At 40.9% G+C, this 18,512-nt stretch overlaps 1 protein-coding gene across 3 annotated transcripts in view; it reads left to right on the top strand.

Annotated features, from left to right (window-relative positions):
- Nucleotides 1-18,512, top strand: part of ccdc88b (coiled-coil domain containing 88B) — a 231,135-nt gene that overhangs the window by 46,860 nt on the left and 165,763 nt on the right. For 2 of the 3 annotated variants that reach the window (XM_061930449.2, XM_072912467.1), the window contains exons 4-7: nt 1,227-1,296; nt 2,087-2,145; nt 7,353-7,436; nt 13,475-13,615. In XM_061930449.2, coding sequence (XP_061786433.1) covers nt 1,227-1,296; nt 2,087-2,145; nt 7,353-7,436; nt 13,475-13,615 — 354 coding nt within the window. The remainder of the gene's footprint in view (nt 1-1,226; nt 1,297-2,086; nt 2,146-7,352; nt 7,437-13,474; nt 13,616-18,512) is intronic. The other variant, XM_061930450.2, reaches the window with a different exon arrangement.

Below are 18,512 nucleotides of genomic sequence, written 5' to 3'. Positions count from 1 at the left end.
CATCTCTAACTGTTACTGCTAGAACATTCCAGAGTACTGGAGCCCCAATAGAAAACGCTCTATAGCCCGCAGACTTTTTTTAGGCTCTGTCTTCAATTCAATGCTTAGAATCTGCATGATATACTAGTTACTATGGTCATCTAATTAGTTACTATGGTCATCTAATTAGTTACTATGGTAATCATCTCCATCAACCTGTCCTGCAGTGGGCCGATCATGGCTGATGATGATGATGACTTACTTGTGTTTAGACCAGACCTGGGCAAACTAAGGCCCGTTAAGCTTTTCAATCTGGCCCGCCGGACATTCCAGAATAATGTTTTTGGATCTTTAAGTTGGAAACTGTAGCTGCCATTATGATGTTGTCATGTCTGTGTAACCATGTTTTGTTTTAGTCATGTTTTGTTTTGTTTAGTTATTGGACTCTTTAGTTTATGGCTTTTCACTCCCTTGTCTTGTTTCCATGATTACCCATTAGTTTCACCTGTTCCACGTTTGGACTCATTGTGCACTCTTGTTTGTCACCATAGCAACCCATTAGTTTTCACCTGTCACGTCACGCACCGGTTTCACGTTTTGAGTCACGCACCTGTTATTGTTAATCATGTCTGTAGTATTTAAGTTCATTGCTTTCAGTTTGTCTTTCTGGTGACATCCCACATTCATACCCCTGTCACACTCTGTTTACCTCTGCGCACTTCATGCCACGTCCAAGTAAGTTTTTGTTTATTAATGCCACAGTTAGTGTTTTTGTTTCATTGTTCATAGTTTCTGCCTTTGTGCAAGTTTTGTGTTTATAGCCAAGTTTTGTACCTCCACTGTGAGCGCCTTTTGTTTGTTTTGTTTTTTTGAGTGTTAAAATTAAATATGTCTTCACCTTCACGCCATGTCTGGTCCAAATCATTTGCACCACGGGAGAACAAACCACGTCATAGTCCAAGTCCTGACAGATATGCAGTCATGTTTTCTAATGACCGTAAGTCTTCAACTATACAAAGTCTTTCAATGCTTAGAATCTGCATGATATACTAGTTACTATGGTCATCTAATTACAAACAAAGTTACTATGGTAATCAACTCAATCAACTAGCCCTGCAGTGGGTCGATCATGGCTGATGATGATGACTTACTTGTGTTTACACAATAGTGGCTGGCTGTTGAGTCACTTTCAGTACATAATCTATCGGCCTATCTCTCAAAAGATCTCCATGTCTTGGTTTGTGCAGGAGGACCTCCAGCAGTTGATACTGATGCCTCTCCCCAATGTGGCCATCCTAGGGCAGGACCCTCTCACAGGTACACAATAATAACCTGATCCTATCTCTACAAACAGGAAAGCCATTCCACTCTATTCCCGAATCCTTATCTTCACCTAGGTCAAGGGTCGGCAACCCGCGGCTCTAGTCTTTAGCGCCGCCCTAGTGGCTCTCTGGAGCTTTTTAAAAAATGTATGAAAAATGGAAAAAGATGAGGGGAAAAAAATCTATTTTTGTTTTAATATGGTTTCTGTAGGAGGACAAACATGACACAAGCCTCCCTAGTTGTTACAAAGCACACTGTTTATATTAAACAGGCTTCACTGATTCGAGTATTTGGTGAGCGCCGTTTTGTCCTACTAATTTTGGCGGTCTTTGAACTCACCTTAGTTTGTTTACATGTATAACTTTCTCCGACTTTCTAGGACGTGTTTTATGCCACTTCTTTTTCTGTTTTATTTTGTCCACAAAACTTTTAACGTTGTGCATGAAAGGTGAGTTTTGTTGATGTTATTGACTTGTGTGGAGTGCTAATCAGACATATTTGGTCACTGCATGACTGCAAGCTAATCGATGCTAACATGCTATTTGGGCTAGCTATATGTACATATTGCATCATTATGCCTCATTTGTAGCTATATTCGAGGTCATTTAGTTTCCTTTAAGTCCTCTTAATTCAATTTATATCTCATGACACACTATCTGTTTTTGTATTTTTGGTCCAATATGGCTCTTTCAACATTTTGGGTTGCCGACCCCTGACCAAGGTGATAATGAGCGGGAGATGATGATAATGGTGATGATTATGACATTTATCGTGGTGTGTTCAGAGGCCGCCGTGGAAGAGCTGAGACGCTTGCTGCTGCTGCTACTAGGATGTGCCGTGCAGGTGAGACCACACTATTGTCTTGTAAAGGATGGGCCGTGCAGGTGAAACCACACTATTGTCTTTAATGGGAGGTCATTACTGGAGCAAGGCTTGGAATTGGCACACATTGCTGGACTGACTTGGTCACAAAGGCACCTGCCCATAAATCTGATGGAAACACTACCTGGTCTTTCTTATCTCACTCTCAGCTAACTCATTTTACTATCAGACCCCTCTTTGCCACAAATACACCAACAAATATAATTTACTTTTTAGAAGTAACAGCATAACATAGCTGAAGAATAATGTTGGGAATGGTGAAGTAGGATTTAATGTAGCTGTGAACTGTAAATGTTATAACTTATAGTTATGTATAATTAAATTGTGGGTGGAAATGTACAGTTTATATTTGTTCATGTATTGACCTGAATTCAAAATGAATATAAGAATAGCATCCCGTCTCCAAAAGTCGCAAAAAGTGTGAAATCATTTTCACAGATTTTTAAAATGTATTTCAACACCTGGCTTTGCGCCTACAGAAAATGTAAAAACAGAAGACAATCTCAGCGTAGTCCCCACTTTACAGATACTTTACATATTTTACTCCTCTGGAAGAAGGGTATCCAAACTCTTTGACTGGGGGCTAAAAGACTTTGGCAAAAGCCGACTGCATGTAAAGTAACATATATATATATATATATATATATATATATATATATATATATATATATATATATATATATGGTAACACTTTAGTATGGGGAACATATGAACCATTAATTAGTTGCTTATTAACATAGGGTTAGGGAAGACTCTTAGTTAATGGCTTACTGGTTGTATAATAAGGCCATGCAGAATAAGGCATTAATAAGTACTTAATAAGTACTACATAATGACTAATTAACAGCCAAAATGTTACTAATTTGCATGTTAATAAGCAACTAATTAATGGTTCACATGTTCCACATACTAAAGTGTTACCATATATATATATATACATATATACATACAGTGTTTCCCACAGGACAGGCATCTATTTGTGGTGGTGTGGTCGGGGGGGGCGTTGGGGGCGGCAGCGGCGATGACCAAGAAGAACGCGGAGTTGGAATATAATTACAACATTTTATGTACATATTTATATACAGATTTGAACAATTAGTGATTCACTGAAATATATGTATTAATTGTGGTTCTTACAAAAAATATATCTTATAAAATATAAAAGCTAAAATGTCTCTTAAAGCTCTGCCCCTTTAATTAGTGAATACTAAATAATTTAACTTTAGCCTACTACTACAACCATATTATTTACCAGCAACATGAAGTGAAACAGAGGCAGAGGTGTCCTGCCACAGTCAGTCAACCTCCTCCTCCTCCTCCTGCTGAACAGGTCGCACCTGTGGTCCGGACTGTAGGCCTACCTCCTCTCCAAGTCCAGCCCTTTTCGGCCGTTGAAAATATTTTTCTATACTCATCTGTGTGAAGGAGTGAACATCCAACATTAGAATTTATTACTAACGAGCAGAAGCGCTCTATGTACAGTGCCGTCTAACCAGCAGCTCAACACATGCAGGGTTCAACGTTAAGGTTTTTTTTCTACTTGCCCGACTTCTCAAATCTACTTGCCCCAATATTTTTACTTGTCCTGCCTAGGTTTTTTTCTGGCTGTGTAGTGCTCATGGCTTATATCTTACTAGAATCCTTCCCGTTGACTATTTACAACACTACACAGTATTTATTATTATTATTATTATCTATAATTACATTTAAATGGCATTGCATACATGTAAAATTAAATGCTATTTCACATTATTTGACCAGTAGCAGTTACACCCATCTGAACAGGTCATCCACCTGTTTAAAGCCCGATCACAGTTGAAATCTTGAAATGAAGGGCCTTTAATAAAACATTAACCTGGAGAACATTTTAACAGCTGGTTGGCTCAGATTTTATTCTTTTCATTGCATTCACATGCTGCAGTGGACAGTGGACAATTTAGCTTCAGTCCATGTGTGTTTATTGACAACAGGGTTATAACCTGGACACGTTAGCTCGTCGGTATGAAAACAGGTGACCGAGTCAAACAGCGGCGGTGTTAATGAAGCAGCGTCAGGCGAAACCGTCAGTGAAACGCTCGGTGAAATCGCGGATTAACATTAAATATATGACGAGCCGCGAGCGATGCAGCTATAACCTATATACTTATAACACCTGTAAAAATTAAGCAATGCTACCACGCTAGCAAGCGTTAGCTAGCCGGCTATGAGCCACCAAGCTGCTAACTATCGCCAAAAGGCACCATTTAAGTTTTTTTCCCCATGGCATCCTGGATCAAGGCTTTCAGCAGCTTTTGGACGTTTGAGGTAGAAACCTAGGAAGCGCCATCATTATGAAAAGTAGTCGGCGAGTATTTTGGTCCCATCCGTCCGTCCCTCTTCTTCTTCTTCTTCTGGCCCACCAGGTGAATTAAGTGCTATTGGCGGAGTTACAATGCATACCGCCACCTACTGCACCGGAGGTGTAACTACAAGCAACATTCACAGACAGTCCCATTGCTTTTATGAGCGGTCGAGCGAGTCAAAAGCCGAAAAATCCATTTGTGGCGGACATAATTCTTTCGTGGCGGGCCGCCACAAATAAATGGATGTGTGGGAAACACTGACATATATATATATATATATATATATATATATATATATATATATATATATATATATATATATATATAAGTGTACATATTTGTATATACACATATATGTATATATTTATATACACATATTTGTATATACACGTATATGTATATATTTATATATATATATATATATATATATATATTTGATGTTCAAACTAATAAACTTTTTTTTTTTTTTTTGCAAATAATAATTAACTTAGAATTTCATGGCTGCAACACGTGCCAAAGTAGTTGGGAAAGGGCATGTTCACCACTGTGTTACATGGCCTTTCCTTTTAACAACACTCAGTAAACGTTTGGGAACTGAGGAGACACATTTTTTAAGCTTCTCAGGTGGAATTCTTTCCCATTCTTGCTTGATGTACAGCTTAAGTTGTTCAACAGTCCGGGGGTCTCCGTTGTGGTATTTTAGGCTTCATAATGCGCCACACATTTTCAATGGGAGACAGGTCTGGACTACAGGCAGGCCAGTCTAGTACCCGCACTCTTTTACTATGAAGCCACGTTGATGTATCACGTGGCTTGGCATTGTCTTGCTGAAATAAGCAGGGGCGTCCATGGTAACGTTGCTTGGATGGCAATATATGTTGCTCCAAAACCTGTATGTACCTTTCAGCATTAATGGCGCCTTCACAGATGTGCAAGTTACCCATGTCTTGGGCACAAATACACCCCCATACCATCACAGATGCTGGCTTTTACACTTTGCACCTATAACAATCCGGATGGTTCTTTTCCTCTTTGGTCCGTAGGACACGACGTCCACAGTTTCCAAAAACAATTTGAAATGTGGACTCGTCAGACCACAGAACACTTTTCCACTTTGTATCAGTCCATCTTAGATGAGCTCAGGCCCAGCGAAAGCGACGGCGTTTCTGGGTGTTGTTGATAAACAGTTTTTGCCTTGCATAGGAGAGTTTTAACTTGCACTTACAGATGTAGCGACCAACTGTAGTTACTGACAGTGGTTTTCTGAAGTGTTCCTGAGCCCATGTGGTGATATCCTTTGCACACTGATGTCGCTTGTTGATGCAGTACAGCCTGAGGGATCGAAGGTCACGGGCTTAGCTGCTTACGTGCAGTGATTTATCCAGATTCTCTGAACCCTTTGATGATATTACGGAGCGTAGATGGTGAAATCCCTAAATTTCTTGCAATAGCTGGTTGAGAAAGGTTTTTCTTAAACTGTTCAACAATTTGTTCACGCATTTGTTGACAAAGTGGTGACCCTCGCCCCATCCTTGTTTGTGAATGACTGAGCATTTCATGGAATCTACTTTTATACCCAATCATGGCACCCACCTGTTCCCAATTTGCCCGTTCACCTGTGGGATGTTCCAAATAAGTGTTTGATGAGCATTCCTCAACTTCATCAGTATTTATTGCCACCTTTCCCAACTTCTTTGTCACATGTTGCTGGCATCAAATTCTAAAGTTAATGATTATTTGCAAAAAAAAAAAAAAGTTTATCAGTTTGAATATCAAATATGTTGTCTTTGTAGCATATTCAACTGAATATGGGTTGAAAGTGATTTGCAAATCGTTGTATTCCGTTTATATTTACATTCAACACAATTTCCCAACTCATATGGAAATGGGGTTTGTATATATATATATATATATATATATATATATATATATATAGATATATATGTGTGTGGGAAAAAAAATCACAAGACTATTTCATCTCTACAGGCCTGTTTCATGAGGGGGGGTTCCCTCAATCATCAGGAGATTTTGCAAGATTGAGGGAACCCAATCACACATATATTGCGCTCTACTACGGTATCGAGCACTATTTTTTGGATAACCTTATTAAGACATTTATATATATATATATATATATATATATATATATATATATATATATATATATATATATATAATAAACTACATATATATATATATATATATATATATATATATATATATATATATATATATATATATATATATATATATATATAGCTAGATTTAAGTGAAATTCAAGTATTTATTTTATGTATATATATATATATAAATACTTGAATTTCAGCGAATTCTAGCTATAAATATACTTATCCCCCCTTAACCCCGACCCCGGCCCCGCCCACCCCTAGCCCGCCCACCTCAACCCCCCCCCCCCCCCCCCCCAAAAAAAATCTCCCGAATTTGGAGGTCTCAAGGTTGGCAAGTACGAGGACAAACCAAACAGTCCAGTTGTGATGATTGAATGTCCTGACCTGATGAATGACAACCTTCATAGACAAGTTGATTCAATGTATTTGCAAGAAAAATATGCCTCAAAACATTGCAACTTTTTGAAAAAGCTGCTGCAAAGTCAGACATTTTACACAGAAAAACATTTCCAAAATCTTAGAGGGACTAAAGTATGCTTGAACAGGTTTTCCCAACACTGAAGCGCAGAATGGTCTGCAATGTCTCAGAATTTAGAAACAGGGAGAACTAGGAGGGTTTCTTATTTTTATTTGAAATGTTGTATCTTAGTCTTCCTTGCCATCCTAAAAGACACACCTGATGTTCCTGTGTTGGCAGTGTGAACACAAAGAGACCTTCATCCAGCAGATCCAGTCCCTGGACTTTGACACTCAGGCTGAGCTGGCCAGCTGTATTCAACAGGTGCGTTCAATCCATCCTTTAATGTTTGTCACAAAGCTCACGTCCAGCAAGATGTTGTCCTGCAGAGCACTTTCTAAGAGGATTTGATATTCAGAAACAGGATTTAGCAAAGAATGTCTCCTCAGACTTTGAGTAAGCGTGAAAAAGAACTACTTCTCATTCTGCCCCAAAATGACCTCCATGCCTGCGATACACAGACCTCTCTCACATTGATACTCAATTCCAAGTTGATTCAATCTCAGGACATTCAATCATCACAACTGGACTGCTTGATTTGTCTTGGAAGATGTTTCACTTCTCATCTGACTAGACTTCATCACTTCATGGTCATAGACTTAGATTGTTACATCTAGTCCTAGACTTAGAATGGTCACATCTAGTCTTAGACTTAACCTGGTCACATCTAGTCTTACACTTAGATTGTTACATCTAGGGTTGGACTTAGATTGGTCACATCTAGTCTTAGACTTAGAATCGTCACATCTAGTCTAAGACTTGGATTGTTACATCTAGGGTTAGACTTAGATTGGTCACATCTAGTCTAAGACTTGGATTGTTACATCTAGGGTTAGACTTATATTGGTCACATCTTGTCTTAGACTTACAATCGTCACATCTAGTCTAAGACTTGGATTGTTACATCTAGGGTTAGACTTAGATTGGTCACATCTAGTCTTAGACTTAGATTGGTCACATCTAGTCTTAGACTTAGATTGGTCACATCTAGTCTTACACTTAGATTGTTACAGCTAGGGTTGGACTTAGATTGGTCACATCTAGTCTTAGACTTAGAATCGTCACATCTAGTCTAAGACTTGGATTGTTACATCTAGGGTTAGACTTAGATTGGTCACATCTAGTCTAAGACTTGGATTGTTACATCTAGGGTTGGACTTAGATTGGTCACATCTAGTCTTAGACTTAGAATCGTCACATCTAGTCTAAGACTTGGATTGTTACATCTAGGGTTAGACTTAGATTGGTCACATCTAGTCTTAGACTTAGATTGGTCACATCTAGTCTTAGACTTAGATTGGTCACATCTAGTCTTAGACTTAGAATCGTCACATCTAGTCTTAGACTTAGATTGTTACATCTAGTCTTAGACTTAGATTGTTACATCTAGTCTTAGACTTAGATTGGTCACATCTAGTCTTAGACTTAGATTGTTACATCTAGTCTTGGACTTAGATTGGTCACATCTAGTCTTGGACTTAGCCTGGTCACATCTAGTCTTAGACTTAGATTGGTCACATCTAGTCTTAGACTTAGATTTGTCACATATAGTCTTAGACTTAAATTGGTCACACAAAACTGAAGATTGTCTTGGAAGATGTTTCACCTCTCATCTGACTAGACTTCATCACTTCATGATCATAGACTTAGATTGTTACATCTAGTCTTAGACTTAGATTGTTACATCTAGTCTTAGACTTAGATTGGTCACATCTAGTCTTAGACTTAGATTGGTCACATCTAGTCTTACACTTAGATTGGTCACATCTGGTCTTAGACTTAGATTGCTCACATCTAGTCTTAGACTTAGCCTGGTCACATCTAGTCTTAGACTTAGCCTGGTCACATCTAGTCTTAGACTTAGCCTGGTCACATCTAGTCTTAGACTTAGATTTCTCACATCTAGTCTTAGACTTAGCCTGGTCACATATATTCTTACACTTAGATTGGTCACATCTGGTCTTAGACTTAGATTGCTCACATCTAGTCTTAGACTTAGCCTGGTCACATCTAGTCTTAGACTTAACCTGGTCACATCTAGTCTTAGACTTAGACTGGTCACATCTAGTCTTAGACTTAGATTGTTACATCTAGTCTTGACTTAGATTGGTCACATCTAGTCTTAGACTTAGATTGGTCACATCTAGTCTTAGACTTAGATTGGTCACATCTACTCTTAGACTTAGATTGGTCACATCTAGTCTTAGACTTAGATTGTTACATCTAGTCTTGGACTTAGATTGGTCACATCTAGTCTTAGACTTAGCCTGGTCACATCTAGTCTTAGACTTAGATTGGTCACATCTAGTCTTAGACTTAGATTTGTCACATATAGTCTTAGACTTAAATTGGTCACACACAACTGAAGATTGTCTTGGAAGATGTTTCACCTCTCATCTGACTAGACTTCATCACTTCATGATCATAGACTTAGATTGTTACATCTAGTCTTAGACTTAGATTGTTACATCTAGTCTTAGACTTAGATTGGTCACATCTAGTCTTAGACTGAGATTGGTCACATCTAGTCTTACACTTAGATTGGTCACATCTGGTCTTAGACTTAGATTGCTCACATCTAGTCTTAGACTTAGCCTGGTCACATCTAGTCTTAGACTTAGCCTGGTCACATCTAGTCTTAGACTTAGCCTGGTCACATCTAGTCTTAGACTTAGATTTCTCACATCTAGTCTTAGACTTAGCCTGGTCACATATATTCTTACACTTAGATTGGTCACATCTGGTCTTAGACTTAGATTGCTCACATCTAGTCTTAGACTTAGCCTGGTCACATCTAGTCTTAGACTTAACCTGGTCACATCTAGTCTTAGACTTAGACTGGTCACATCTAGTCTTAGACTTAGATTGCTACATCTAGTCTTGACTTAGATTGGTCACATCTAGTCTTAGACTTAGATTGGTCACATCTAGTCTTAGACTTAGATTGGTCACATCTAGTCTTAGACTTAAAATCGTCACATCTAGTCAAAGACTTGGATTGTTACATCTAGGGTTAGACTTAGATTGGTCACATCTAGTCTAAGACTTGGATTGTTACATCTAGGGTTAGACTTATATTGGTCACATCTAGTCTTAGACTTAGAATCGTCACATCTAGTCTAAGACTTGGATTGTTACATCTAGGGTTAGACTTAGATTGGTCACATCTAGTCTTAGACTTAGATTGGTCACATCTAGTCTTAGACTTAGATTGGTCACATCTAGTCTTAGACTTAGAATCGTCACATCTAGTCTTAGACTTGGATTGTTACATCTAGGGTTAGACTTAGATTGGTCACATCTAGTCTTAGACTTAGATTGTTACATCTAGTCTTAGACTTAGATTGGTCACATCTAGTCTTAGACTTAGATTGTTACATCTAGTCTTGGACTTAGATTGGTCACATCTAGTCTTAGACTTAGCCTGGTCACATCTAGTCTTAGACTTAGATTGGTCACATCTAGTCTTAGACTTAGATTTGTCACATATAGTCTTAGACTTAAATTGGTCACACAAAACTGAAGATTGTCTTGGAAGATGTTTCACCTCTCATCTGACTAGACTTCATCACTTCATGATCATAGACTTAGATTGTTGCATCTAGTCTTAGACTTAGATTGTTACATCTAGTCTTAGACTTAGATTGGTCACATCTAGTCTTAGACTGAGATTGGTCACATCTAGTCTTACACTTAGATTGGTCACATCTGGTCTTAGACTTAGATTGCTCACATCTAGTCTTAGACTTAGCCTGGTCACATCTAGTCTTAGACTTAGCCTGGTCACATCTAGTCTTAGACTTAGCCTGGTCACATCTAGTCTTAGACTTAGATTTCTCACATCTAGTCTTAGACTTAGCCTGGTCACATATATTCTTACACTTAGATTGGTCACATCTGGTCTTAGACTTAGATTGCTCACATCTAGTCTTAGACTTAGCCTGGTCACATCTAGTCTTAGACTTAACCTGGTCACATCTAGTCTTAGACTTAGACTGGTCACATCTAGTCTTAGACTTAGATTGTTACATCTAGTCTTGACTTAGATTGGTCACATCTAGTCTTAGACTTAGATTGGTCACATCTAGTCTTAGACTTAGATTGGTCACATATAGTCTTAGACTTAGATTGGTCACATCTACTCTTAGACTTAGATTGGTCACATCTAGTCTTAGACTTAGATTGTTACATCTAGTCTTGGACTTAGATTGGTCACATCTAGTCTTAGACTTAGCCTGGTCACATCTAGTCTTAGACTTAGATTGGTCACATCTAGTCTTAGACTTAGATTTGTCACATATAGTCTTAGACTTAAATTGGTCACACACAACTGAAGATTGTCTTGGAAGATGTTTCACCTCTCATCTGACTAGACTTCATCACTTCATGATCATAGACTTAGATTGTTACATCTAGTCTTAGACTTAGATTGGTCACATCTACTCTTAGACTTAGATTGGTCACATCTAGTCTTAGACTTAGATTGTTACATCTAGTCTTGGACTTAGATTGGTCACATCTAGTCTTAGACTTAGCCTGGTCACATCTAGTCTTAGACTTAGATTGGTCACATCTAGTCTTAGACTTAGATTTGTCACATATAGTCTTAGACTTAAATTGGTCACACACAACTGAAGATTGTCTTGGAAGATGTTTCACCTCTCATCTGACTAGACTTCATCACTTCATGATCATAGACTTAGATTGTTACATCTAGTCTTAGACTTAGATTGTTACATCTAGTCTTGGACTTAGATTGGTCACATCTAGTCTTAGACTTACATTGGTCACATCTAGTCTTACACTTAGATTGGTCACATCTGGTCTTAGACTTAGATTGCTCACATCTAGTCTTAGACTTAGCCTGGTCACATCTAGTCTTAGACTTAGCCTGGTCACATCTAGTCTTAGACTTAGCCTGGTCACATCTAGTCTTAGACTTAGATTGCTCACATCTAGTCTTAGACTTAGCCTGGTCACATATATTCTTACACTTAGATTGGTCACATCTGGTCTTAGACTTAGATTGCTCACATCTAGTCTTAGACTTAGCCTGGTCACATCTAGTCTTAGACTTAACCTGGTCACATCTAGTCTTATACTTAGATTGGTCACATCTAGTCTTAGACTTAGATTGGTCACATCTAGTCTTACACTTAGATTCGTCACATCTAGTCTTAGACTTAGATTGGTCACATCTAGTCTTACACTTAGATTGGTCACATCTGGTCTTAGACTTAGATTGCTCACATCTAGTCTTAGACTTAGCCTGGTCACATCTAGTCTTAGACTTAGCCTGGTCACATCAAGTCTTAGACTTAGATTACTCACATCTAGTCTTAGACTTAGCCTGGTCACATATATTCTTACACTTAGATTGGTCACATCTAGTCTTACACTTAGATTGGTCACATCTGGTCTTAGACTTAGATTGCTCACATCTAGTCTTAGACTTAGCCTGGTCACATCTAGTCTTAGACTTAGCCTGGTCACATCAAGTCTTAGACTTAACCTGGTCACATCTAGTCTTAGACTTAGCCTGGTCACATATGTTCTTACACTTAGATTGGTCACATCTAGTCTTACACTTAGATTGGTCACATCTGGTCTTAGACTTAGATTGCTCACATCTTGTCTTAGACTTAGCCTGGTCACATCTAGTCTTAGACTTAGCCTGGTCACATCAAGTCTTAGACTTAGCCTGGTCACATCTAGTCTTAGACTTAGCCTGGTCACATATATTCTTACACTTAGATTGGTCACATCTAGTTTTAGACTTCGATTGGTCACATCTGGTCTTAGACTTAGATTGGTCACACCTAGTCTTAGACTTAGCCTGGTCACATCTAGTCTTAGACTTAGCCTGGTCACATCTAGTCTTAGACTTAGATGGGTCACACAAAACTGAAGGGCAGAATGGTCTGCAATGTCTCTGTCCCCTCCAATAAAGCATGGATGCCAATAGCACACCAGAAAAAAACTCGGGCCTGTGAATAATTGCCCACATTACAGAGCCAGCATGTTGCAGATCTGCATGACTGAATCACGCAGCAGGAGTTTTCTTGTGTGAAAGTCTTCTCTGCCTCGTAAATCACAACACTGAGGAGGTCTCCTCCCCCCCGCCCTTATGTGTGGAGAGATGCACCCCGAGCTCGCTGCACACCCTCACAACTTCTGCCTGCATCGGTTTAGATGCAGATTTTATACTTCAAAAATGTTTTCTTACTTGGCGTTCACACTCGGAGGATTGACTGGTGCGTGTCCGGTTTCTTCTCCTTCCCACACCCATCACCTGACTGCAGGTGACTCAGGACCCTCGCTCCGTGCTGCCGCTCCAGTGGGAGGAGCTGCTGGAGGTGGAGGGTGCAGATCTCAAGCTGGTGTTTAGCTCCATGGCTAAACACATCCAGAGCATGCTGGCCCAGAGAGACACACACCTGGAGGTGCGATGCAAACACAACATAAACACACACATGGAGGTGCGATGCAAGCACAACATAAACACACACATGGAGGTGCGATGCAAGCACAACATAAACACACACATGGAGGTGCGATGCAAACACAACATAAACACACACCTGGAGGTGCGATGCAAACACAACATAAACACACACCTGGAGGTGCGATGCAAACACAACATAAACACACATATGGAGGTTGATGCAAACACAGCATAAACACACACCTAGAGGTGCGATGCAAACACAACATAAACACACACCTAGAGGTGCGACGCAAACACAACATAAACACACACCTAGAGGTGCGACGCAAACACAACAAACACACACATGGAAGTGCGATGCAAACACAACATAAACACACACCTGAAGGTGCGATGCAAACACAGCATAAACACACACTTGGGGGTGCGATGCAAACACAACATTAACACACACCTGGAGGTGCGATGCAAACACAACATAAACACACACATGGAGGTGCGATGCAAGCACAACATAAACACACACCTAGAGGCGCGACGCAAACACAACATAAACACACACCTGGAGGTGCGATATAAACACACACCTAGAGGTGCGACGCAAACACAACAAACACACACATGGAAGTGCGATGCAAACACAACATAAACACACACCTGAAGGTGCGATGCAAACACAGCATAAACACACACCTGGAGGTGCGATGCAAACACAACATAAACACACATATGGAGGTTGATGCAAACACAGCATAAACACACACCTAGAGGTGCGATGCAAACACAACGTAAACACACACCTAGAGGTGCGACGCAAACACAACAAACACACACATGGAGGTGCGATGCAAACACAACATAAACACACACCTGGAGGTGCGACGCAAACACAGCATAAACACACACCTGGAGGTGCGATGCAAACAAAACATAAACACACACCTGGAGGTGCGATGCAAACACAACATAAACACACACCTAGAAGTGCGACGCAAACACAACAAACACACACGGAGGTGCGATGCAAACACAACATAAACACATACCTGGAGGTGCAATGCAAACACAACATAAACACACACCTAGAGGTGCGACGCAAACACAACAAACACACACATGGACGTGCGATGCAAACACAACATAAATACACACCTGGAGGTGCGATGCAAACACAACATAAACACACACCTGCAGGTGCGATGCAAACACAACATAAACACACACCTAGAGGTGCGACGCAAACACAACAAACACACACATGGAGGTGCGATGCAAACACAACATAAAAACACACCTGGAGGTGCAATGCAAACACAACATAAACACACACCTGAAGGTGCGACGCAAACACAACATAAACACACACCTAGAGGTGCGATGCAAACACAACATAAACACACACCTGGAGGTGCGATGCAAACACAACATAAACACACACCTTGAAGTGCGATGCAAACACAACATAAACACACACCTGGAGGTGCGATGCAAACACAACATAAACACACACATGGAGGTGCGATGCAAGCACAACATAAACACACAAATGGCGGTGCGATGCAAGCACAACATAAACACACACCTGGAGGTGCGACGCAAACACAACATAAACACACACCTGGAGGTGCGATGCAAACACAACAAACACACACATGGAGGTGCGATGCAAACACAGCATAAACACACACCTGGAAGTGCGATGCAAACACAACATAAACACACACCTGGAGGTGCGATGCAAACAAAACATAAACATACACCTGGAGGTTCGATGCAAACACAACATAAACACACACCTAGAGGTGCGATGCAAACACAACATAAAGACACACCTAGAGGTGCGACGCAAACACAACATAAACACACACCTGGAGGTGCGATGCAAACACAACATAAACACACACCTAGAGGTGCGACGCAAACACAACAAACACACACATGGAAGTGCGATGCAAACACAACATAAACACACACCTGAAGGTGCGATGCAAACACAGCATAAACACACACTTGGGGGTGCGATGCAAACACAACATAAACACACGCCTGGAGGTGCGATGCAAACACAACATAAACACACACATGGAGGTGCGATGCAAGCACAACATAAACACACACCTAGAGGTGCGACGCAAACACAACATAAACACACACCTGGAGGTGCGATATAAACACACACCTAGAGGTGCGACGCAAACACAACAGACACACACATGGAAGTGCGATGCAAACACAACATAAACACACACCTGAAGGTGCGATGCAAACACAGCATAAACACAAACCTGGAGGTGCGATGCAAACACAACATAAACACACACCTGGAGGTGCGATGCAAACACAACATAAACACACATATGGAGGTTGATGCAAACACAGCATAAACACACACCTAGAGGTGCGATGCAAACACAACGTAAACACACACCTAGAGGTGCGACGCAAACACAACAAACACACACATGGAGGTGCGATGCAAACACAACATAAACACACACCTGGAGGTGCGACGCAAACACAGCATAAACACACACCTGGAGGTGCGATGCAAACAAAACATAAACACACACCTGGAGGTGCGATGCAAACACAACATAAACACACACCTAGAAGTGCGACGCAAACACAACAAACACACACGGAGGTGCGATGCAAACACAACATAAACACATACCTGGAGGTGCAATGCAAACACAACATAAACACACACCTAGAGGTGCGACGCAAACACAACAAACACACACATGGAGGTGCGATGCAAACACAACATAAACACACACCTTGAAGTGCGATGCAAACACAACATAAACACACACCTGGAGGTGCGATGCAAACACAACATAAACACACAAATGGCGGTGCGATGCAAGCACAACATAAACACACACCTGGAGGTGCGACGCAAACACAACATAAACACACACCTAGAGGTGCGATGCAAACACAACATAAACACACACCTGGAGGTGCGATGCAAACACAACATAAACACACACCTTGAAGTGCGATGCAAACACAACATAAACACACACCTGGAGGTGCGATGCAAACACAACATAAACACACACATGGAGGTGCGATGCAAGCACAACATAAACACACAAATGGCGGTGCGATGCAAGCACAACATAAACACACACCTGGAGGTGCGACGCAAACACAACATAAACACACACCTAGAGGTGCGATGCAAACACAACATAAACACACACCTGGAGGTGCGATGCAAACACAACATAAACACATACCTTGAAGTGCGATGCAAACACAACATAAACACACACCTGGAGGTGCGATGCAAACACAACATAAACACACACATGGAGGTGCGATGCAAGCACAACATAAACACACAAATGGCGGTGCGATGCAAGCACAACATAAACACACACCTGGAGGTGTGACGCAAACACAACATAAACACACACCTGGAGGTGCGATGCAAACACAACAAACACACACATGGAGGTGCGATGCAAACACAGCATAAACACACACCTGGAAGTGCGATGCAAACACAACATAAACACACACCTGGAGGTTCGATGCAAACACAACATAAACACACACCTAGAGGTGCGACGCAAACAGAACATAAACACACACCTAGAGGTGCGATGCAAACACAACATAAACACACACCTGGAGGTGCGATGCAAACACAACATAAACACACACCTGGAGGTGCGATGCAAACACAACATAAACACACACCTTGAAGTGCGATGCAAACACAACATAAACACACACCTGGAGGTGCGATGCAAACACAACATAAACACACACCTGGAGGTGCAATGCAAACACAGCGTAAACACACACCTAGAGGTGCGACACAAACACAACAAACACACACATGGAGGTGCGATGCAAACACAACATAAACACACACCTGGAGGTGCGATGCAAACAAAACATAAACACACACCTGGAGGTGCGATGCAAACACAGCATAAACACACACCTGGAGGTGCGATGCAAACACAACAAACACACACCTGGAGGTGCGATGCAAACACAACATAAACACACACCTAGAAGTGCGACGCAAACACAACATAAACACACACCTGGAGGTGCGATGCAAACACAACATAAACACACACCTAGAGGTGCGATGCAAACACAACATAAACACACCTGGTGGTGCGACGCAAACACAACATAAACACACACATGGAGGTGCGATGCAAACACAACATAAACACACACCTGGAGGTGCAATGCAAACACAACATAAACACACACCTGGAGGTTGATGCAAACACAACATAAACACACACCTGGAGGTGCGATGCAAACACAGCATTAACACACACCTGGAGGTGCGATGCAAACACAACAAACACACACCTGGAGGTACGATGCAAACACAACATAAACACACACATGGAGGTTGATGCAAACACAGCATAAACACACACCTGGAGGTGCGATGCAAACACAACATAAACACACACCTAGAGGTGCGATGCAAACACAGCATAAACACACACCTGGAAGTGCGATGCAAACACAACATAAACACACACCTGGAGGTGCGATGCAAACACAACATAAACACACACCTAGAAGTGCGACCCAAACACAACAAACACACACATGGAGGTGCGATGCAAACACAACATAAACACATACCTGGAGGTGCAATGCAAACACAACATAAACACACACCTGGAGTTGCGATGCAAACACAGCATAAACACACACCTGGAGGTGCGATGCAAACACAACATAAACACACACCTGGAGGTGCGATGCAAACACAACATAAACACACACCTAGAAGTGCGACGCAAACACAACAAACACACACATGGAGGTGCGATGCAAACACAACAAACACACCTGGAGGTGCGATGCAAACACAACATAAACACACACATGGAGGT

This window comes from Nerophis lumbriciformis, linkage group LG36 (assembly GCF_033978685.3).
Source record: "Nerophis lumbriciformis linkage group LG36, RoL_Nlum_v2.1, whole genome shotgun sequence".
Lineage (NCBI taxonomy): Eukaryota > Metazoa > Chordata > Actinopteri > Syngnathiformes > Syngnathidae > Nerophis > Nerophis lumbriciformis.
This window is presented reverse-complemented; position numbering and strand designations above follow the sequence as displayed.